Source organism: Hydra viridissima, unplaced genomic scaffold (assembly GCF_058129835.1).
Source record: "Hydra viridissima isolate aposymbiotic clone 2 unplaced genomic scaffold, HvirCarnegie_v1 scaffold_10, whole genome shotgun sequence".
Lineage (NCBI taxonomy): Eukaryota > Metazoa > Cnidaria > Hydrozoa > Anthoathecata > Hydridae > Hydra > Hydra viridissima.
Window position 1 is genome coordinate 9,869,714 of NW_028324309.1, and position 23,539 is coordinate 9,893,252.

Genomic DNA, 23,539 nt, shown 5'->3' on the forward strand with positions numbered 1-23,539 from the left:
TTTTTACTTTATAAATATTTTCGAATTAACAAGTTTTACAGACTTATATTAAAATTACAAAGCAACGTCCTCAACATCGCAAGCGAAACTTCCCAATCGTTTTAAAAATCTTTTTTCACAAAAAAAACGTTCTCAGTAAAGCTCTTTGATTTTTTTAACAGATGCATTCCAATCTCTTTCCCACATTTCTTCGTCTGAACGCAGCCCCCTACACTTTTCTTCTATCTCAAACAGTTTTGCAGCAAACTCTTCGTGAATTTTCTAAAAGAAAGTATTTTTACTTTATTTAACTTTGTCCCGAAAGATTACATAAAGTTTCATCACAACTGAAAAAAAAAATTTTTTTAATTCCGTTAAGATTAACAGATTAAGATTAACAGTAACTTACTTTAAAAATTTGGTCGCGCAACCTCATGATTAACACGTGAACTGATGTGTTCTTTAGGGAAATCACTGATGTTTGAATGTTGTCACAATAAAAATTCTTCATTATCTCCGTATCCATATCAATGGCAGGCCAAGTGATTTCACAATCATCAGCTAATATAAAATATTAGGCTAGTGAAAGTGTGGTTTCATATTTTGTCTACACACGCACACACTATCTTTTACTGATTATCTGTATGCTTTTACGTGAGTGTGTATTTGTGTGTGTGTCTATATATATATATATATATAAATATATATATATATATATATATATATATATATATATATATATATATATATATATATATATATATATATATATATATATATTTATATATATATATCTATCTCTGTGTGTGTGTGTGTGTGTGTGTGTGTGTGTGTGTGTGTGTGTGTGTGTGTGTGTGTGTGTGTGAAGGCCACACTGGAAAAACGATCAAGCTACATTTTTGCTTTTATTGGGTTTTTGCCCCTGTTATATTCGGCTGCAGTTTAACTATATAATAATTGACTTTATAACTAGAAAACCGATCAAATTACACAGATATTTAGCTTAACAAATAAGTGAGCTATGGTGTTTTGAAGTTTAAAATTTTAAAATCTAATTTACTCAAAACAATAAAAATGTAGCTTGATCGTCTTTCCAGTGTGGTCTTCATATATATATATATATATATATATATATATATATATATATATATATATATATATATATATATATATATATATATATATATATATATATATATATATATATATATATATATATATATATATATATATATATATATATATATATATATAATATATATATACATACAAAGTTTATAAACATATATATATTAATTTTATACACATATATATTAATTTTAAAAAAACAACCTTTAATTGATTCTTTCTGTTTACTGTTCATCAGTTTTTCTTTTAAAAGTTCTTTTTCAGTTTTCGTTTTAACTAAAAAAATACAAAAAATCACATAAAAATACAGGAATACATTTTCCAAATATTGGGGTTTGGGGGAGGGGGAAAGCAAAATGAAAATTATTCACCGGTTGCTGCAACCTTTTCAAAAACTGCCATTTGGTCAAATTGTGTCAATAATGAATCAACCATTTCTTGCAAACGATCAACAAAACATCTCACGCTTTGTTTTATTTTTTCTTCTGTGGTTTGCTGGTAATTGTTTATGGCTTTCAAATACTCTTCTTGCCTCAAACATTCAAAACTGCAAAGCTTTCTCATTTCAATTTCATTGTTTGGATGTCCGAGAGTGGGACGAAGTAAAGTTTGGTGTTCGCGCTGAAACATTTTGTAAGGTTGAAAAAAAAAAGATCAAAATGAAAAAAAATACACAAACACAAAGAATATACAGCAGAGCCTCTCTAATGCGGACAACTCTCTCATATGGATAAGTTTTTTTGTCCTAGAGGAATCATTAAGGTAATCAAATTTTGAGAGAATTCCGTAGGATTTATGTCCTACTAATTTTTGAAAAAAATAAAACCTTCTAAAGATAGAAGATTGGTTTTAGCATGCAAATTTTATTAATAGAGCACAAGAAGAAAACTTCCTCTTTAAACAGCTTGTATTTATTGATAATTATTCGTGTTCTTTGTATGACGTAATCCTAAGACTTGAAATTCAAATGTTTTGGTGTGATTCTTTCTTATTATTCAAAACAACAGCTTCAGTGGTTTCGAAAAGATAAAGCTTGCGCGGTTAAAAACATGAAGAGAACTTTCACAAGATGATAATAATAATAAATGAAATATTGTATGAACAACATCAAAAGTGCATTTTATGTATACCGGTCTTATGTATACCGGTCTAAGCTGAAAGAGAAGAGTTGGAAACTTTTGAACATTAAAGTAAGATGATTTACAGAATAAAGAAAAGAATCCGGAGATGTCTGATTACACCTCGACATGAGAAACTAAAAGTGAAGTGTTAGACGGACTTTCTTTAATAACATAAAACATGTTTGCCGTCCTCAGAATTTATACTATTATTCTTACCGTAAATCACGTATGCAACGCTAAAACTAATTGCAAATTAAAAGAAGGAAAAACACTAATTCGTATTTCATTAAAGTCGCATGCAATCCGAAACAGAAGATCGTAAAATCTTTTCTATAAATGATTTACGTTGCGATTATCATAAAATCCAGGGCAAAATGCATTCGGTTTTCGAGCTGACGATAAGGAATTTAAATGTTAGTTTGAAAAATATTCCACAGATTATTCTGGTGAATACATCGAGACTGGTGCAACATCAGAAACACTTAATCGAACTGCAGAATATTGCTCGATTCCGAGAATTGCAAAATTACTCGAGAGATAAAAGCTATTAACTAAAAATAGACGGCAACAGAAAAATCACTGCTTCTCCTTAGAGCTCAGTTTTGGTTAAAGTCAAGACAGAGTCAAAGTGAAAACAACCTTTTAAAAAAAAAACATAATTTTCTTTCATTCTCCTTCCGATACGCTAGAACCTTTCAAAGAAAGAGACGAGGTGCAGTAAAAACGAATTGCATATCAAAATTCAACCAAGATCAAAATTTGTAGAATCTTGGTGGAAAGAAAATTGGTTTCCGCTTTAGGCAGGTTTCACTATATCAGATTTTATAAGAATGATCTACCCTTTTTTTTAAATTGACGTCTTGTGTTTTTGAAAACAAGATCCTAATATCTTCTTCTTTTTTCGTAAATTCTGATTGGTGGCATCTGTATAAATTTTGCACCAAAAGCTCTGGCAACAACTGCGCATACTTCATAAAAGAAGAAACTTGTGTTTGAAGCTCTATAACAGTTAAATCGTCTTGAAAGAGATCACATAAGAATCGTCTTGAATCACAAGATTAGAAAGCTAACACGTAAGAATGGAAACAATAATCTGAAAGATTTTTATTTGAAGACATACCTTGAACACAAGCCATGCGAAACTTTTCAGACTGTTCTTTGTAGTTTTTCAACTTTTGGATGAAAAATGCTGCACATGCTTCAAACGTTTTTTTGACATCATTTTGTCTCGTAGCAGGGCGCTGACCTTTTTGTTGATAATACGACTAAAAGAATTTCAAATATAATAACCTTTAAAAAAGAAAATAATAATAAGTATTTATAAACAAGCATACTTCTGCTGATGATAAGAGCTCATTGAGACCAGTCTGGAGTAAGATGGTAACTTGTGAAGTAAATTGAAACCTGCAAGAGAAAAATGTACAACCTTATAAGCAGTGGCGGCCGGTGACATTAAACTTTGGTGGGGCCAGCAAATATTAACCAAAAAATATCGCAAATTTTTGAACTTAGCGATGTTTTTAAGGTTCTTTTCTTCAAGGGCCAGTTCAATGAGGCCCTGCGGTGCGTTTTTTCGTCCCATCTGAAAGCACTACAAATTCTGCGTGCGCATCAAAAATAATATTACTACAAACAAAATAAATAGGGCCAGTAAAAATCGGCCCAGCCGTTATTGGCAATGAATTAAAATAACGCTACAATACTTTGAATAAATTGCAAATAAACATATTACTTATAAAGTAATATAGTTTAAAATTAGAACTAACTTAGAACTATTTATTTTTATAAAACCTGTCTGCAAATAGTTTAGGCTAATAGTTGCATGTTTAGATATATATAAATACATAATTACGTTACCAAATACTTTATCTTAAATAAATATAAGTGGGGCCGGGCCCCTATGGCCCCTATTGACGAGCCGCCACTGCTTATAAGTATGTACTATAATTTTGACAATGCGATGTTGTGAAATAAATACTGATTCTGTTACTAGTTGGCTACCTCTATCAGAAAAACAAGTGGAAAAAATATTACATTAACTGACAAACTTTTGTTAAAGTAACCAACAGTTGTTTTGTTTCATGAAACTTTTTCAGAATAAATTTTGACATGGTTTTTGTTATAAGTTCAAATCAAATTCAAATAAATATAACTTCTAATATGAAGATAGAAAATTCATACATGTTATCCGGAGCATTTTTATCAGCCAAAAACTTTCTGTTGTAAGTTTCAGTTGTCTCACTCTCACTTTGGATTGGATGAAAAAAGGTGAAAAAAACATAAAAACAAAAAGTTTACTCAAAATAATTTTATCATAATTCTGTTAAGGATGAGAGGTACATAAATATTGTTAAGGACGAGAGGTACATAAATTTTGTTAAGGACGAGAGGTACATTAATTTTGTTAAGGACGAGAGGTACATAAATATTGTTAAGGATGAGAGGTACATAAATTTTGTTAAGGACGAGAGGTACATTAATTTTGTTAAGGACAAAAGATACATTAATTTAACAAAACAATAAACAAATAGCATAAATTGATTCCTACCATATTGCAGATTCAGAATGGTTGTTGTCTTTAATTTTCTAAAAAAAAAAAAAAAAGGAACAAAAACTTATTATGCAAAAAATAATTTAAATCAAAAAGCCAACAAAACAATGGTTAACAGGTAACACATCACTTATCCACATCACATCCCACATCTTGTTTCAAATCTCATCCAACCTCACTTTGAGAAAATTTTATAGGAGAGCATAAAACTTGTTGCAAAATAAATGTCTAAGATTTATGTGAAGTTATTTTTTTGTAGACGTTTATCTGTGACATGAGATTTGTTGGTTTTAACGTTTACTAATGATATTTACTAATGATATTTACTAATGTTATTTACTAATGATAATTTGTCTGTTAATGATCAAAATAAAAAAGATAACAAACCTGTAATTGCGGGCTTTTTAGACCATTAGGTGATTGAGGTGCTAGATAAAAAGTTTTTAAAAAGAATTTTCTTTTTAAATAAAAAGGATGAATTAAAAAGTGAAAGAAAGACTTACACGAATTCTTTTGTTTTGAAAATGTTTTGTTTGTTTGTAGATAGCTAAAAAAAAAAAATATCAAAAAAATAAAAAATAAAAAAAACACCATTATCAATGCCCAGTGTTACAACTATATATTTGATATTTTAATTTCAACAGGATTTATACTTACTTTTCCAAGGAATCATTAACAAATTCATCTTCTGTCTTGCTATAGAAACCTAGATGGTCTATTCTTTCTTGAATCAAGAAAATCAAAGAAGGAAGTGTCTTGTGAATTTTTTCTAGCAATTCATCCTTATAAAGATGTATAAAAAACAATAAGGATTTAAAGCATTTTAAACAAAAATATGAAGTAATACGTAAATAATAAAAAATACTTGTTTTAACTAAAAACTGATAACAAGTTACTGTGTTAACAAGATCATGTGACTTCTTGATATTCTCAATTTGCTGACCAAATGATAAAATCTTTTCTTTTAAATTTATGCCTTGAGAATTGCACTTTGCAACCTATTACAAACAAATGCAAAGCAGCTATTTTAGCAATAAAATATTTAGATTAATCCTAACAAATTCAGTACACATCCTTTCCAAATAAAAAACTCATTAAAAATCTTTTTTAAAAAAGAAACATCTTACTTCATTATTTATTTTCAGTTGAATACCTCTCAAAAAACGTTTTGAGTTTTCCACAAAAGTCACATCGAACAAATGAAAACTAAACCTATAAAATTCATTTCTATCAAAAATTAAAATTTTACAAATTGAAATTTAATCATAACTAACTTGAGCTTTAAAAAATGATTTTTTTAATCAAAAATTAAAACAATTGCATTTAAGCAGTTTCTTCATTTAGCATAAAGAACTTTAAGACAGTTCAAAAAATGTTCAAAATTGCTGCATAACTCCAAACTAAAATAACATGATACCTTTCTTCAAAATGTTCAGTAAACTCTTTTGCAAATCCTACTCCCTTTAATTCTAGAGCATCAAGTTCTTTCAACAATTTAGTCTCTGAAAAACTGATTTTGGATACCATTTTTGCCTAAAAATTTTATTTTTTAATGACTCCCAAAGTATCTCGCGAAAAAAAAAAAAATTTTTATGGTAAATTTTTTGGAATAAATATACTAAGTATAATGATTTCAGAAAATTACCAGTTGCTTTTTAAAGCCCTCTGATTCTTCGTGTGAGAAATTTCCTCCTTCAGAGAAAAGCCTATCAAAAAAGTAATGGAGAAAAAAAAAATAAAGATACAAACTTTTCTTGGAACTGAATAAAAATCTATTTATAGAAGCTCACCGCATTGCTACTCCGAATTCATTAGTCCCATTTCGTGACTTATTCAAAATACTAATGCATTCTGAGCGCAGTTGAGAGATTGATTGATTGACTGTTTTCAAAACCTGCACCATAACATAAAAATTTATTGAGGTAAAATATTTTGTTGTAATCTCTTATAAATATTCAATATTTCGCTAAAAATTGTTAAAAAATTTTTTTTTAGTGGGGTGAAAAAAAAAGTTATGCATACATTCTTTCTTAACTTTTAAGTTGAAATGAATATTCAAGATGAACAAGTACTATTGGATCATAATCTACAGAAGTAAATCCTTTGTTGCAAGTTTGTATCACATAATCAATATAAGATGCAAAATAAAAAGATTTACATTTTTGAATAAATGTCTTAAAATCTGAGACCTTGTTGTGTTCATTACTATTTGTTTATGGTATCAAAAGAAAATTTTTTCAAAACTATTACTAAAGGAAAGAAATGTGCTTTCCTTAAATGTGGAGTTTTTTTACTAGTGTAAAAGGGATTATAAAGGAATAAGCATATTTCAAATCCTGATATGACAAGTTTCACACAAACAGGAAGAAAAAAAAAAAAAGTTAATATTCTGTTTAAAAATAACAAGTTGCAGATAAAGATGCAGATATTGATGGGATGATATGATGATTAATAAGCAGAAAATTATGTTTTCCAAATAATATATATATATATATATATATATATATATATATATATATATATATATATATATAATATATATATTTGTGTTAAAATCTTTTTTATAAATTTTCTTTTTTTTTCTGAAAATAACTCAAGTGAGTTATTTTCAGAAAAATAAATTTCAATTATCATCAAAACTTAAGTTATCTTTGTGTTACTTTTTATGTTTGAAGATTCTTTATTTTGATTTGTTAACATTATTTGTGTTTGTTTTGTATTTTTAATTGCGGCTTAAAGCTGTGCGTTAATTTTTATAAATAAATTGTAAATAAGTCGCTTATTGATTAAAGAGTGTAGCATTAAGAGGAATTGTTTTTTTAAAGATTAACTACCACAAATTTAATACTTCATATTTGAAGTTTAAAAATGTAAATTACTTAAATAAGCTTCATTTTTTTGACAATATATATAATACTTGTTTTAATTTTCCAACAATGTGACTGTCCCATAAGTAACAATTATGTCATTTTTATTAAGTTTATGCTTAAAAAAAGTATCCAATAAGGGAAAGGATTATAACAATCACAATAAACTACTTTTTCTATATTTATAACTAAAAATCTGATAGTTGAAGCATTTCCTTAGAGCCTGCAGACAATGTTTATTTTAGTCCTGTAAGTAACGGTTCAATGTCCCGTAAGTAACGGCTCATTGCATAGTCTTTAAAGTAAGAAACTTATCCAAAACACTTTGATATTTAAAATTCAAAATACAACGAACTATTTACAAAACTATCTTTTAATGGATAGAAAATCTTATGGAAAGTATTTCGAACATTTATAGAACTTATTGACAATCTTTATTTTCATTTCAGACCAAAATAAAAATTAATGGCTAAAACTAATGCAGAAAGACAGAGTAAATGGATACAATTGAATCCTATTTTAGCAAGGGAAAAAAATAAAGAATATGTTAAGAAACATCGAGAAAAAAAAAGGGAAGAATACAGAAAGTTGCCAAAAGATAAAAAACATAAAGCTGATACAGAAAGAAAGATTAAAGAAAGGGAAAAAAAAGCTAAGCGGAGAAAAGAAACTTCAAATAAAATTAATGAAACTATTTGCTACAGGCAGCCATATAGTACACATTCTTCTCTGTCAGGAGCTGCAAATAAAGTAAAAACAATGTTACCTAACACCCCCTCAAAGCAAAAAGCAGTTATTCTAAAATTAGCTGTTGAACTAAATTGCAAAATTGTAGAAAGTTCTATTGAGTATAGAGGAGCAACTTTCTTAAATGAAGAAATGAAGCAAAAAGTCTTTGAATGTTATGAAAATGATATTAGCCGTATGTCTCCTGGAATAAAAGATAGAGTTGCTATCAGAAATAATGGCAATAAAGAGCATATTCAAAAAAGACACATGTACATAAGCCTAAAGGAGACTCATGCCTTGTTTATAGCAGAAAATGAAAATATCAAGATCAGTAGAAGTAAATTTGCAAGTTTAAGGCCATTAAATCTAAAAGAGATAATACAACAGCACAAAAGTTTAGAATCTGACAAATACAGCACAAAAGAGGTAAGTGGAATAGCAGTGATACAAATGGATTACGCAGAAAATTACAAATGTTTTTCTCAAGATGAGGTTCAAATGCACACTGGAATCAACAGCAGGTAACTATCTTTACTTCTGTGACTTGGTTTCAAAATATGAAAAACTGTCATGCAATTATTAGTGATTGTACTACTCATGATAAAGAAACATCATTAGTATATTTTGATAAATTAATTCAAAGCCTACCAAAGGATGTTTTTGAGTTAAGAGTTTGGACAGATGGTCCATCAAGCCAATTTAAGAACAGATTTATTATTGCAGGTACTCAAAAGCTCCAAAAAATATATGGGATTGCCATCAAATGGAACTATAGTGCAACTAGTCATGGAAAGGGACCTATAGATGGCTTGGGAGCAGTTGTTAAAAGAATTGCTTCTAATCAGGTTTTAACCAGAAAGGTTATCATTAACAATGCTGAAGACTTTTATCACATAGTTTCAAATACTAACTCAAATTTTCATATTTCTTTAATTTTATCTGACCATATTCATCAAAGAAGTAATGAACTAAATCTACAAGAGATATTTCAGAAATCAAATTATGTAAAAGAGATTTCCACTTTTCATTACTTTTCCTTTATTGATGATTGCCTACAAACAAAACAATATTCCTCTGAGTCAGAAACAACAATTCCAAAAATCAAAGTTGCAAAAAAAAACAACAAAAAAACAAAGTTAATGGGAATGCAGGTTTTTATGTAATTTGTTAATTTGTTTTTTGAATTTTTATAAAATGTATAAAATTAGGATGCACATAAAATAGACAATAAAATAGGCTTTAGAGTTTAATTTTACTTATTTTTAATCATTTCTTTAGAATACTACAGCTAATCCCAAAATTGGAGTGAAGAAGTATATGCTACGAAAAAAATAATAAATGACAAATTATCTTTCTTGATGCTTATGATGATTATTAAACACACAAAGTTTTTTCATAAATATATGTTACATGTCTAGACATATGTAATATGTTTATAGATAACAATATATGTAATATAGAGATGTAATATTTAGAAATATGTGTCTATATACATATATATGTCTGTGTAATGTATTGCTGATGTATAGAAACTATTTGATAGTTCTTTAACTTTTAATTTAAAAAAATGTATTTGTTATGGTTATTAATGTGCTATGTCCTGTAAGTAACGTTTATTTCTGTCCCCGTTAGTAACGCTAACTAATTTGATTTTTAATGCTTATATAAATTGATATAAGTTTCTAATTATTAACTTTATATTGAATGAAAACTACTAGATTTATTTTCAGAAGCTTGTTTACATAGATTAAATAATTTGCTTGAAGTATCCAAATGAAAACAACAGGTTTAGCGTAATGTTTTTTGAGTCCTGTAAGTAACACACTATATAATGAAATACTGTTCCAAAACAATTCATAGTTGAAAGAATTTAAAATATACATTTGAACAATTAAATGATTTCGGGATGATACATACCTATATGAACATCTAATCTTTTAAGATAAAAAATTTATAACTAAAAGATTGGCATTAAGAAAGTTGAAATGTCCCGTAAGTAACAGTGGAATCGCCCATATATATATATATATATATATATATATATATATATATATATATATATATATATATATATATATATATATAAATAAGAAAACATCAAATAATATGAATTCTCTTAATATAAATAATAACTTAATATTAAATAAAATAAATAATAAATAAATAAAAATAAATTAAACTATAATTTGTATTAAGAGAATTTGTATTATTTGATGTTTTCTTATCAATTTAACACATTCTTTTATATGATGTCAACATTCAAGTTATATATATATATATATATGTGTATATATATATATATATATATATATATATATATATATATATATACACTACCGTGCAAAAGTCTCCGCTCATGTGTAATATTTGCAAGGAACAGTAAATGCAATACATTTTAGGATGATTTTAAATATATAAAAAGAAAAAAATGTTAATATAAAAAGTTGATGAGGCCAAATCATAATTTTGCATACTTTTTCCTTTTCTTTTTGTTTCAAATAATTTTGTTTACCTTTGTTTTGTTGAGTTCTGCTGCTAAAAACATGGCAGAAATTTTTCTATATGAATAACCTTTTTCACGTAAAATACATATAAAGTTCTTCAGTATTCTTTATTAAATTTAAAACTGCACAAAAGTTTTAACCAAAATATTTTTTGTAAGCTTAGGTTTGACAGTAGCATGATACTTTCCGGCATGGTAAGGATGTTTTCAGTAATTTTAATTGGTTGCTTTTAATAGACTTATGTTTATATTTATACTTGAAAATGGCATTAGTGTGCGCATTTAATGTCTTGAATTTAATAAAGAATTTGAGAAATGGTGAAAGTAAACAAAGAATATTGTGAAGAACTTCGTGGCAAAATATGTATTTTACGTGAAGAAGGTTATTCATGTAGAAAAATTGCTTCCAGGTTAAAAATATCCAAATCAGGTGTGAGATATGCTCTACAACGATTGCATGATATTGGTTCCAACAGTGACAGATCACGTTCTGGAAGACCAAGAGTTACATCACGGCAAGAAGATACGTTTATTGTTGTGTCCAGCAAAAGAAATAGAAAAATTCCAGCCACAATTTTAACAGCAGAACTCAACAAAACAAGGGTAAAGCCAGTATCAACGGATACTGTAAAAAGAAGACTAAGATCAGTCAACTTAATTGGACGCATTGCTGCACGTAAACCTTTGTTGAGGGCAGTAAATAAGAAGAAAAGATTGGAATGGGCAAAAATGCATAAAAATTGGGGATTAGAAGATTGGAAGAAAGTTCTATGGACAGACGAGAGTAGGTTCGAACTTTTTGGTACCCAACGTCACGTGCATGTTAGGCGTTTACCTAATGAAAGAGTGCTTCCTCAATGTATACAAAGTACTGTAAAACATGGAGGTGGTAATATTATGCTTTGGGGATGTTTTGGCAATGGGTTAACTGGAGATTTAGTTAAAATCACATCTACCATGGATAAACACATGTACCATAATATTTTGGTTAAGCACGCGATTCCATCTGGTATTCGTATAATTGGGAAAGGATTCATCATGCAGCAGGACAACGATCCAAAACATGCATCTGGATTATGCAAAAATTATTTGAAACTAAAAGAAAGGGGAAAAGTTTGCAAAATTATGACTTGGCCTCCTCAATCACCAGATCTATCACCCATCGAAAAGTTGTGGGATGAACTGGATCGGAAGATCAGAGAAGCAGATGAAACATCTTTTATTAATCAGCAAATGCTATGGGAACGTTTGCAAAAAGCTTGGAATGAGATAACAGCGGAAACCATGAATAAATTATTAGCCCGAATGCCAAGATTATGTGCTGCTGTTATACGCTCCAAGGGGTCTCATATTGATGAAAATAAAATTTAACATTTACAACTTTGTATATTAACATTTTCTTGATTTTATATATTTAAAATCATCCTAAAATGTATTGTATTTACTGTTTAATTCATTGTTTAATAAACAATTAAAAATAAACGCAATTTTCTTGCAAACTTTTGTTACTTTATTGAAATATTACAAATGAGCGGAGACTTTTGCACGGTAGTGTATATATATATATATATATATATATATATATATATATATATATGTGCGTGTGTGCGTGTGTGTAAATAATGTGTTTTAAAAATTTAGAAGAAGGACAACTAGCATGTTAATTTTTACAATTTCAAACTTCTTTGTTTTAAATTGCTTTACTACCTGGTTTAAATGCTCAATGCATCTCTTGTGATGTAAGTTTAATCTGAGAGAAAAAAAGGTTCACCAAATAAAACAATTTATAAGAATGAAAGCAAAAAATTACTAATAAAACTCATTTAAATAGTCTTATAAAAGTAAGCTAAATGTTTAAAAAACTGATATTGAAAGTGTTTGTGCATACATAAATAAAGCTAATTTGAAAATCTAAATTTTTTGTTTTGTTAAACTTTATACTCATTGATGTGAGCCACACTGCTGAGAGATTCTTCCAACTCATCCATTGCAGAAAGGAAAAGTTCTCTCTACAAAATGATATTTCATAAGCTGCAAATGCTTTCATTCTTTTACACAACTTAAATAACAAAGTAATTACTGTCATTAAAACAAGAGAATTATAAAGCCAAGTTCTTCTCAAAAAAATTAACCTGTTTGTTTGGATTGTAAAATACATCTTTAACTTTTTTTTTCACTAATGTAAGGGACTGAGTAACTCCTATAATGTGTTCATCAATCCTTGCACGATGTGCAACAAGCTCAGCTAAAAAGAAAAAATTACATTCAAAAGTAGAAGAGAACTTAGACATCAACAATTATTCAACATGCCTATTTTGTTCTTTAAGTTGCTAAATGTTTAAGACATTTAGCAACTAGAAGAACACTATAGGTATGTCAATAATCTTCACTGATTTCAGATAACAAATGAAAACTATGTTCGACAATAATTTTTAAACATTCACTTTTACTCTTAAAACATTCACTTTTACTCTTAAAAAATCAGATTTTACCTATGCGAACATCATGAACATTTTCCTTGCAATGAAAAGGTCGTGGATTATGAAGATGAAGACGCAGTTCCAACTCATTGTTAATTTCAATGATCTAAATGTTTTGAAATATTTTTTACATACATTATTTAATTACATTAAATTCACTCAAGGTAACTAAATCTAAAAACCTTTTCATTCATATAACTACATGATCTTTCTTTTGCACTTTCGTGCAAAACTTTCAAATGTTCCATAAATTTGGTAAAAATGCTAAAAAAAAATCATTTAAAGGTAAACATAGTAAAACATTATAACATAAAAATTGTAGTAAATTAAAAAATTAATTAGAAAAAGATGGTATTAACAGTAAACACAGAGAAAAATACAATAAAGTGGTTAAATTCTGGATGCTTTTTAAAAACTGTTTACCTAGATTTCAGTTCACCAAATAGCATTAAAGGAATCTGAAAACTTTTGATATAAGGCTGAACATCAAAATGACACTCTTCTACAAATGCAATTTTATCTTATTACATCACATATAAATGCAGAAATAATTTGTTTAATTGGTAAAATATGTAGCATTTGAATTGCTTGCAGGTTAATCATTACCTGCTTGAGCTGGACTTGAGGAGATATTATTCAGATTTAAATTGCTTTGAACATTTTGAGCATCATCACCTTCTTTCAAAAAGTCATTCTTGATTTTATTTGAAATTTCAAAAAAATCAGCAGAAAAGTCATATTCATTTGCCTAAAGCATACAGAAATAGTAAAGTTTTGACAAGTTCTAATTGGAATCAAAAAAACTGTTTGCAGAACTCAAACAGCTATAAACATGTAAAAAAAAAAAAAAAAAAAAAAAAGGATAGAAATACTAGGATCATTTGTACTCATATAAAAAACTGAATAGTTCTGATATTCTTCTCAGAAGATAATTCAAAAGGTAAAATGCTTAAGTTAACAATTTTATTAGCTTTCATTGATAGCTGGTCTCAATAAATAACCAGGGGGATTCAACTATAAAGGTGCTTACTAATTAATTGACAATTATGCAATTGATTATGTCTGAAATCTTCCTTGTAACAAGTTCAATATCTTTAAATAAGAACTTGAAAGAATGTTAATACTAATCAAATTTAATTTAAATACAAATTTAATTTAATAAAAATCAATAAACCATTTAAATTTCTCATGAGCTATTACATTAAAAAGGGTTTTAAATTGGTTTACTCTAATCAAAACTGAAAATACTAATTTAATTTAATAGTAAATACTAATCAAAAGTAAAAGTACTTTTAAAATAACTTTTAAAGCTAAAAATTGCTTTAAAAGTTGTTTTGAAAGCTATATTAAAAAGTTATATCTATTCAAAAGGTTTTAACAAATATCACGTAAACACTTTATAGTGCAAATTATTAAAACACAATCCTTATATACAAAAATTTATATATCAAAAATTTATATATATATTTATATTATATACAATCCTTATATACAAAAATTTAAGTTGAAAGGATTTCAAAATATTCTGCCCAAGTAAATATACTATACAAGTAAATATACTATACAAGTAAATATACTACACAAATAACTTTATCCTTGAATTGAAAAAAAAAATTCATAAAGAATAACTAAAGCCAACCTCATTTATAGGGATACCAAAATAGGCACATAGTGCAGATGAATATCTGTTGATCTCTTTCATAAACATTTGAGGAAACTTTTCACATATCTTTTTTTGCTGTTCATGGAAGTCATAATAGCTATAGATTTCAAACAAATAAATACTATTTATCAGGTGCAGTTATATACACAAATATATACATTTATATACAAATATTTAATTGCTATTGACTCTTAAAGAAAAAATAAAATACCCTTTTTTTATCACCTCCAATAAGTCAAGAGCATGTTTGAGATTTGATGTAAGAATCTAAAAACATTTAGAACATTATATAAAATGGTAAAAGTAATTCACTTAAGTTATAATTCAAGAAATTTAAATATTAATTTAATTTTAAAGTTAAAATCCTTGTCTTTAATAAAATGATCTCTTAAATGGAGTTAATTGTAAGTTTGGATCAAATAGAGGACATATTTTTATTTTTATAATATATTTCTATTTCATTAAGTCAATCTGTGGGTTTCAAAGCAATAATACAAATATAAGTAAAACTACAAATTGAAAAGGAAAGAAAGTTCAAATTTAACATAAACATGACCTTTATACATTATCAAAAAACAACATACTTCAGTTGAGGAATCTTGACGCATTTTATCAAGAATATCATCAAGCTTTAATTCTTTCAACTGTAAATTGACAAAATTAATTGAGTATTACTAATTTCATCTGAAATAATTAAAAAAACATTTTTCTGTAGAGAGCTTACCTGATTTTTTTTATCATGCCTTCTTCGATTTCCATCAAGTAGTTCCTGATGAAAAAAAGGAAATAAAACTCTATTAAAAATTTATTTTTGAAAAAAAACTTGTCACATTTTTGCTTGATCTTACTTGCAATCTGTTTTCTTTTTCAAACATCCCTGTTACATGATTATCCCAAATATGAGCAGCACCTTGCACATATTCAAACAGAAGAGAAAGAGTTTGCTTTTGCTTTGCAGCAGCATCAGGCATGCAACACTAAAAGAAAAAAAAAAATTTTTTTAAGATAATAGAAAAATGAAATTTATCTTAACATTTCTTTTTTGACGTACTTAAAATAACAGCAACTTGTAAAAGCTTAGTAAGCCCTTTTCAGTAACAGTATGCATCACAAACCTCAAGTCTTTCTAACTGATACTCAAACAAAGCTTTTCTTTCCCCAAGCATAGGATAAAATACATCATTCAGTAACTAAAATCACACACCCAGAATATTTTTTTAAAAAAAGACATTTTTACATACATAAACATGAACAATTAAATAATTTCAAGGAAAAAACACTGAGTACAATTAAAAGAATTTAAACTAAGCACAATTAAAAGAATACAAAAATTTAATCAACAAAACTGAAATTTTTTTTTATTTATTACAAGTCAAAAATTATATGCACTTACACCATAGCACATATTTAGTATTATCACACTGCGTTCTGGGCATGTGTGATAATAGTTGGTACAGTTGTGGTCAAGTGATCAAAGTTTGAGACAAATAGTGCCAATTAGTTTTGTGTTGTTACAGTGTAAACATGGATGCTCCACTATTAGTTTGCACTAAGGAAGAACAAAGAGCTGCCTTCAATTTCTTTGGTAAGAAGGAGAATCAGGGGCTGAAATTTATCAGAGGCTCTTATCACAATATGTGAACAGTGCCCTTCTATATTGAAGTGTTTATAAGTGGATAGATATGTATAAATGTGCCCAGACTAGCATGACAGACAAAGAGGGAGCAGAATGACCTTTAACCTTTACCACTGATGAAAATATTCAGCAAGTTCAACATATGGTAATGACAAACCAGCAAGTTACTATTGATTATATTGATTGTTCTCTGCAGATTGTTCATGACTCTGCCCTTCAAATCATCCATAATGAACTTGGCTTCCATAAAGTCTGCATAAGATGGGTTCCAAGGCAGCTTACTGAAAAGAACAAGCACAAATGTCTTGAGGTTGGTCAATTTTTGCTCAATCATTACCACAATGAAAATGAGAGCTTTTTGAGAAGAATAGTCACAGAAGATCAAACATGGGTCTATCATGGGGCAGAAACATCCTGGATCGCCAGTTACAAAGAAATTCTAGATTCAAGCTTTGCAGGAAAGGTAATGCTAACTTTTTTTTATGACCAAAAAGGTCCTATACTTGAAGATTACCTGCCTAAGCCTATGCATGTAAAAAAAAGTTTTAAAAACATTTAGACACATTTTTCAAGTTCTTTTGATTTAACAATTATTATGATACCTCTTCTATATGCAACTCTTCAACTACTCCTTCTTTAAGAAGCTCATCCTAAGATAATAATTGAATATTAAAAAAACAGAAAGATAGACCTGTTTGATACAGTTATCTTAAATAAGTCTTTTTTAAAAAGTCAGTAATAAAACCAATATCATGAACATATATTTTGAATCTCAAAAGATGAAATTTTTGCTGTGTTGCTGTTAAATTTAAAATTTATGACACCTTTGTCTTCTGTATGTACTCTTCACATAAACAAAGGATGCTTTGTTGTTCAGCTTTTATTAAGGATCTGTACTTGCTTTGCACATCATCTGTTTGAAAAATAACCCATAATTAAATTTTATATTTAAAAACGCTTATGAGCTTCTTGTACTTGAGTTAATTTAACTTTAAATGACCACCAAAAAATGCAGCAAGCTTTATTTTTGTTGATAATTAAAATCTTTTATGTTAATGTAGAAATTTAACAAAAATTTTACAGATTTCTGATCTCAGTTCACAAAAACTAGACTGAAATTAGTTCTAATTTTGAATTTCTGAAGTGCAAAAAGAACTTTAAGTTGAATCAAAAACTAGATTGACTATTTAATAAGATTTATTTATCACAATTTAAACCTAACTTGTACCAATGTTTTGTGTCACTAAAGCAATCTCATTACACCATTGGTTAACTGCAGTCTTTGATAAGGATTGTGGTGTTGAGGATAATTGTGTTGAGAAAGGTGGAGATATTTCTCTATTTAAATTTATATATATATATATATATATATATATATATATATATATATATATATATATATATATATATATATAAAATAAAAAAAAGTAAATAAAAGTGATTTTGAATAACAGTTAACAAATGATATTAACAATAAAAAAAGAAAGATAACAATATATGTAAATGATAAAAATAAAAACAATGAATAAGCAATAACAAAAATAATAATGTAAATACAAATAACCATCATATTCTTAAAAAAAGTACCTCAATTTTTCCAAGAGACATAATCTTCTTGAATTAAGGGCTACCTGCTCATTAATTAGTTTTTCGAGGTAACAGGAGATAGTTGGTGAGTTTATAATTGATTCACTGGTCATGAACTCCCTAATGGTTAAAATAACTTTATATTAATAGAAATATATATTTTTATTTTATTTGATTGCTTTTTAATTCATATTATAAATTTAAACTTAATTAAGAAAGTTTAATTACATTTAAATTTATACCATGAATTGAAAATTTACTGCAAAGACAGGTTAAAATTTACACTAAGCGATTGAACTGGTTTACACCAAGCTATTGATTTGATTTCAGAGTTAGAAATTAACTTTGAAATCAGAAATTAACCTTGAAATCAATAGCATAGTGGAACTTTATGAACAAAATGATCAGAGCCTAGACAAATAACTTGTTGTATTAAGTTAAAATTACTTATGGTTCTCAGTGATTTTTGACAATTTCATATCTTTCCATACTTCAACTTTACTTTCCCAAAAGATCTTTTGATTCTTTTCCCTTTCAACATCAACTAAACAAAAATGCCGGTCAGTATTCATGAGATTCAAACTTAATAAAGATCTTTTTTTTAATCTCTTTGCCTCTTTTAGTGAAATAAGTTAAAACAGATAAAGTGATTTATTTAAAATTCAACTGCTCGTTTTAAAAAATATTAAACTAAATTTTCAGAAAACTACCTGTTAACAGCCAAGCAATAAGTTCAGCATATGATTTGTGATTACAAATAATGGACATGTTGATTTCCTTAACATTTTATCAAATTAAAAGTTTAAATAAAAAGAATGAAGTTTTAAAACAGCAATATTTTTTATTCATCTTAAAATATTTTCCTAAAAGTTTTAACAGAGAGTAGTAAGAACACAAACCATGGCTTTATCTTCTAAAAACTTGTGGACTTCAGAAGGCTTTATGTGAGCAATACAATCAAATGTTTGTTTGAAGGCTTGTAATACCTCAGTCACCTAATTATTTTAATTTAAAAAAGTAGTGAAAAAAATAAATTATTTGAATTACCAAAAATCAAAGGTTTTCTATGTTTTTCAAAGCAGATTTCACTAAAACTCAAATTTTAAAATTAAAAGCTTAAAATCAGATTTATCCAATCAAATGTGATATGTTATTGTTCCAATCAATTGTGATAGGTGAAATCAGTTGTAGCAACTATTACAAAATAAATTGATAGAACAAACCAATTTTGCACGACTTATTTCTATATTCTCTAAAGATTCCCTAAGTTGATTTATGCGCAAGCCTCTTTTAAGCAAATGTTTTTCAATCAAATTCCACAACATTTTCAAATTGTTCAAACTGAGTGGCAACAAGTCCTAAAAGAAAAGCACAATTTTTATTTGAACTTGATGGGGAAAAAAAAGCATAATCAGTACAAAATATAACATAAACCTTTGTTAAAAATACTTGCATAAAGTTGCATTAAAAACACGCTGTTCAAACTTTTACATAATCCAACACAATCATGATAAAAGAAGCTTATCTCATGATCGTATATATTTCTAAGACCAAAAATTTTAGCTCTAAAATGTAATTAAATTTCAAACAATTCTACACTAATAAACACTTTCTCACAACAAAATGAAAACACTAAAGAGTGGAATCCTACCTCATTTTTTTTTATCTTTTCAAGAATTATATCAATATCTAATAAAAAAAATAAAAAAAATAGAAAAACATGCAATAGCTGCAAAAAGTAAACAAATTCAAACAAAATTAAAAACTAAAAAGAAGAGGTTCTGAAAAAATTTCAAAATATTAATAAAGTAAGCACTTTAGTTCCTGATTATTTTACAATTTCCTAAAATAACCAACACTTTTATATTTATTTAAATTTTAAAAATTATTAATAACCTAAGAAAATAATTGTAGTTTAAAAAAAATAGTTTATATACGGTAAACATAATAAAAAGATTCACCCTCTGCATTACTGTCCAAATAAGATTTTGTGGATCTACAGACATCTTCAATCTGAGCCTCCAATTCCTAAAAATGAAATATGTTTTATGTTATAGCATTTATCTAAAAATTATTGATATAAAAACAAATTCTACTTTACCTTTTAATTAGAGCAAGATATATATATAAGATAATATATATAAAATTTATATATTGAAAAAGCATATACTTGCTCAAAATTACCAAACTTATAAAAGCAAGCTCTTGTGTCATTACTTCTACAGCATTTTCGTGCCTAAAAAATAAATTTCATACTTAATTAAATTCAAGAAAAATATCACCATAAATTACATATTAATCTAGTGTTTTGTAAGTTTGCTCAAGTACATCTATCAAATGCTTAAAGTTTACTTTTTTTTAAGTATTTTTTGCGAGGAGCTAACAAATAACCATATTTTACAAAAGGGAAAAATTCTTAAATTATAGAATAAATCATTAAGTTTAAAAGTAAAAACTTAAATTTACTTAACTTTCAATAATAAACAAATTTCATACCTTTCTTTACGACCTCCTTCAATCTTTTTCAAAACTCCTCTTTCTTGTGTATTCTCACATACTAACAGAAATTTTTTTAAAGTACACTTTAAATAGTTAAAATTTTCAAAAAGTAAAAGTTAATTATTATTTTAGAACAGATTAACTAAATTTATGAAGGAATTTAGGACTGCCATTTATTAACTTTTATACATTTAAACAAAATTAACATAAATTAACATACAGAAATAATATAAACATTAAATTAACAACTAAAAGTAAAACTTTTTGTACAACATTAAAAAGTTGAATTACAAAACTAAAAATATTAAAAGTTGTATATAATGTATAAATATAGTGATTACAAATAGATTCTTTATTTATTTAATCTAATTAATAAACTAACTTGTTAAATCAGACAAAAGACCTCTAATTTCATTAGCTTGTTGTTTTTTTATAAATCTTTCTTCTATAGCAGAAATAGGGTTACTCTTTTTCCTATAAAAAGTTTGCTTTACACAATAGCAATAGCAGTTAGTAAAATATAAAGATTACATTTGTAGGTTAAATATAGTTTAACTATAATGAGTTATTAATGATCCAGGTTTTGACAAGACAATTGAACCTTGTACCTTTCTTTAAAGACTTCAGTCTTTATTACTTCCTGAGATTGATTTGAAGCTTCATAATACATTTTATAATTTATTGAAGTTTTCAAGCAATTATTACCAGTTGAAAAATGAACAAAAATGGAATTGTGCTATGTACAAATAAAATATTTATTGCTACTTTTTATCCAACTGCTTTATTAGGAAACCTAAAAATAAAATTTATCATTTTATCATAAGTTTCTTGCCAAAATGGATGAATGTAGATACAATACAAGGGAAAGAGGGGAATTTATCACAAGTCTCTAACATGTTGAACAGTATGTAGTGATTTTCAAAGAAACTGAAAAATTATTAAATTTTTCTGCACAAAATCAAATTGATTATTAACTTAAAATTGATTTTGAAAATATATAACCAGATCTAGATAATGATGATTACATTTTTGTTTGTGAGTGGTGATGCCTGATGATATGTTAATTTAAAGGTTATTGATTAAATCAAAAGAAAACACCAAAATTTCTTAAAAAACTACTAGTTATATCTGCCTGATATTAAGTGTTAAAAACAAAACTGCATTTTTTTAAAGAGCTTTTTCTGATTAATGACAAATATTTATTGAGAAAGGTGCTGCTTCTTGTTTTTATTTTGGTTTTTGGTTTTTTTTTTATTCTTTTATTTTAACTGAGAATCTCCATTTGTAGTAAAAGCGTAACTTAATTAAATGTAGGAAGCAGTGATTTCTCATATATCACCTCCACGGGACTGCCATTTTCGGCGCATATTTATCTTAAACTTTGACCAAGGACGTATTAATAGATGGACGTTCAACGCATTGTTATAGATCATAGGTGCCGCTAATTAGCCAAAAACTATGCGTGTTACCGTCAATTTTCTAAATTCATGATACATATATTCCGACTTCTACCCGTCAAATTTCCGTCAAAAAACCTCCCTCAGTAAACCAATTATAATCATGTATTTACTGAAGCTTATGGTTATAAAAGACAAAAAAATTAATCAAGAATAGTTCACAAATCTGAAAAAGGTTGATTTGAGCTATGAACTTTGCTTGTTAAAAAATTAACTGTGTTTAAACTTTGACGTCTAAAACTAGGCTTTTGCAAAAAGGCTATGTTTGGTTTACTAGAATGGATAGAGTAAAGTGAAACAAATTTTCCTTGTTAAATTGAAATTACTATGATATAGTTTAAAGGTCAAAAAAGATATTTTTAGTGTTCTTTTCACTCCACTCTCAGATTATGCTTCCCACTTTAAGGTTCAAATGAGAGAGTATTTCTTATTTTAGTCGGAAATGTCGAACTTATTTGCGTCGCTTTTTTTTTTCTCTTGAATTTGTGATTTTTTTTTTTTTTCGTCCTAGTTATAAATTTTCTTATTTGCGATACCTAAATCGCATTTTGTCTAAATGTATTATAACTAAAAGCATCTTAACCCTTTCATGCGCTGGGTTGTTTTATAACAACAAATTAAACTAAGCTTCCCCAATGCAAATAGTGCATTCTAAACAATTGAAAACAATATTTTATAAAAGAGAGTTAAAAAAGGCTGCAGAAAAAGTCTACTTTAACATTTCATAGTACAACTGTCATTTTGTAGATAATTTTTTATGGTTTATGTTAGTTATGGGAAAATAATTGAAGCATGAAAGGGTTGAAGTTCATAAAAAACTGTTGATTTCAGAAGTTGGAAAGAAATATTAAGTATGTATTTTTAATGAGCATTTTTGATAAAGCATTTTTAAACAGTCAGTCATGTAAAGCTACTTTAACTTATAATGATCTTATTATTTTTATTATTGTTGTTGTTACTAATAGTAACAACATATGATAATAAAAATGATAAGACCATACCTTTCCTTGCATATTCTTGAGCCTTCTACAAGTGATGTACAGCTTTATTTTTAAACTTTTCTAGATATATCAAAAGAAGTAATCTTATATTCCTATCTATTATCTCATTACTGGATAAATAATGAGTCTTCATGAGGAATATTTAAAACAATTATGTAGAAAGTGTGGCTGCATAATAAAACAGGATAGTAACTATCAAATAAAACCTGTTGTTATCTTTAAACAAGCAACTCTTAGTTTTTACAAGCTCGATAAAACCTCAGACTATCAAAAAGTTCATCCTGAATATTTAAGCAAATCATGTTATATGGTCTTATACAGGTTAGATTTAAAATCAA

The 23,539-nt window shown here is 27.1% G+C and overlaps 1 protein-coding gene across 15 annotated transcripts; it reads right to left on the minus strand.

The window, feature by feature from the left end:
• Positions 1-23,268, minus strand: LOC145181842 (coiled-coil domain-containing protein 180-like). 15 transcript variants are annotated; one of them, XR_016456473.1, is made up of 44 exons: positions 21,352-21,547; positions 21,126-21,217; positions 20,741-20,801; positions 20,429-20,480; positions 20,206-20,272; positions 19,896-19,933; positions 19,468-19,602; positions 19,144-19,239; positions 18,955-19,021; positions 18,692-18,788; positions 18,245-18,364; positions 17,886-17,995; positions 17,482-17,570; positions 17,260-17,307; positions 16,137-16,211; positions 15,870-15,998; positions 15,746-15,790; positions 15,606-15,665; positions 15,233-15,288; positions 14,998-15,118; positions 13,965-14,106; positions 13,782-13,860; positions 13,541-13,622; positions 13,371-13,464; positions 13,011-13,123; positions 12,586-12,628; positions 6,802-6,865; positions 6,570-6,673; positions 6,425-6,485; positions 6,197-6,312; positions 5,907-5,991; positions 5,676-5,777; positions 5,437-5,561; positions 5,283-5,326; positions 5,167-5,207; positions 4,777-4,814; positions 4,410-4,475; positions 3,563-3,632; positions 3,349-3,493; positions 3,068-3,228; positions 1,479-1,728; positions 1,312-1,383; positions 389-540; positions 1-261 (listed from the first exon to the last, which is right to left on the minus strand). XR_016456473.1 is itself a non-coding variant. In XM_090100726.1 (44 exons), the coding sequence occupies exons 1-44, from the start codon at positions 21,411-21,413 to the stop codon at positions 133-135; spliced, it is 4,002 nt and encodes a 1,333-aa protein (XP_089956852.1). In that variant the 5' UTR covers positions 21,414-21,547; the 3' UTR covers positions 1-132. The 15 variants fall into 15 exon arrangements, 7 of the variants coding, with proteins under 7 accessions (XP_089956852.1, XP_089956851.1, XP_089956857.1 ...); XR_016456470.1 differs by having other exon boundaries at positions 3,349-3,518; positions 17,880-17,995; XR_016456467.1 differs by lacking the exon at positions 6,802-6,865 and adding an exon at positions 12,820-12,887 and having other exon boundaries at positions 3,349-3,518; positions 17,880-17,995.
• Positions 23,269-23,539: the final 271 nt, after the last annotated feature.

Excerpts from the sequence above, each read along its gene's own strand:
- LOC145181842 (XM_090100725.1), bottom strand. The coding sequence starts at position 21,413 with ATGTATTATGAAGCTTCAAATCAATCTCAGGAAGTAATAAAGACTGAA. Across the intron at positions 5,327-5,436 it reads GTTAATGATTCCTTGGAAAA|CTATCTACAAACAAACAAAA; the intron begins GTAAGTATAAAT and ends TTTTTTTTTTAG. Across the intron at positions 4,476-4,776 it reads CATTCTGAATCTGCAATATG|TGAGAGTGAGACAACTGAAA; the intron begins GTAGGAATCAAT and ends TCCAATCCAAAG.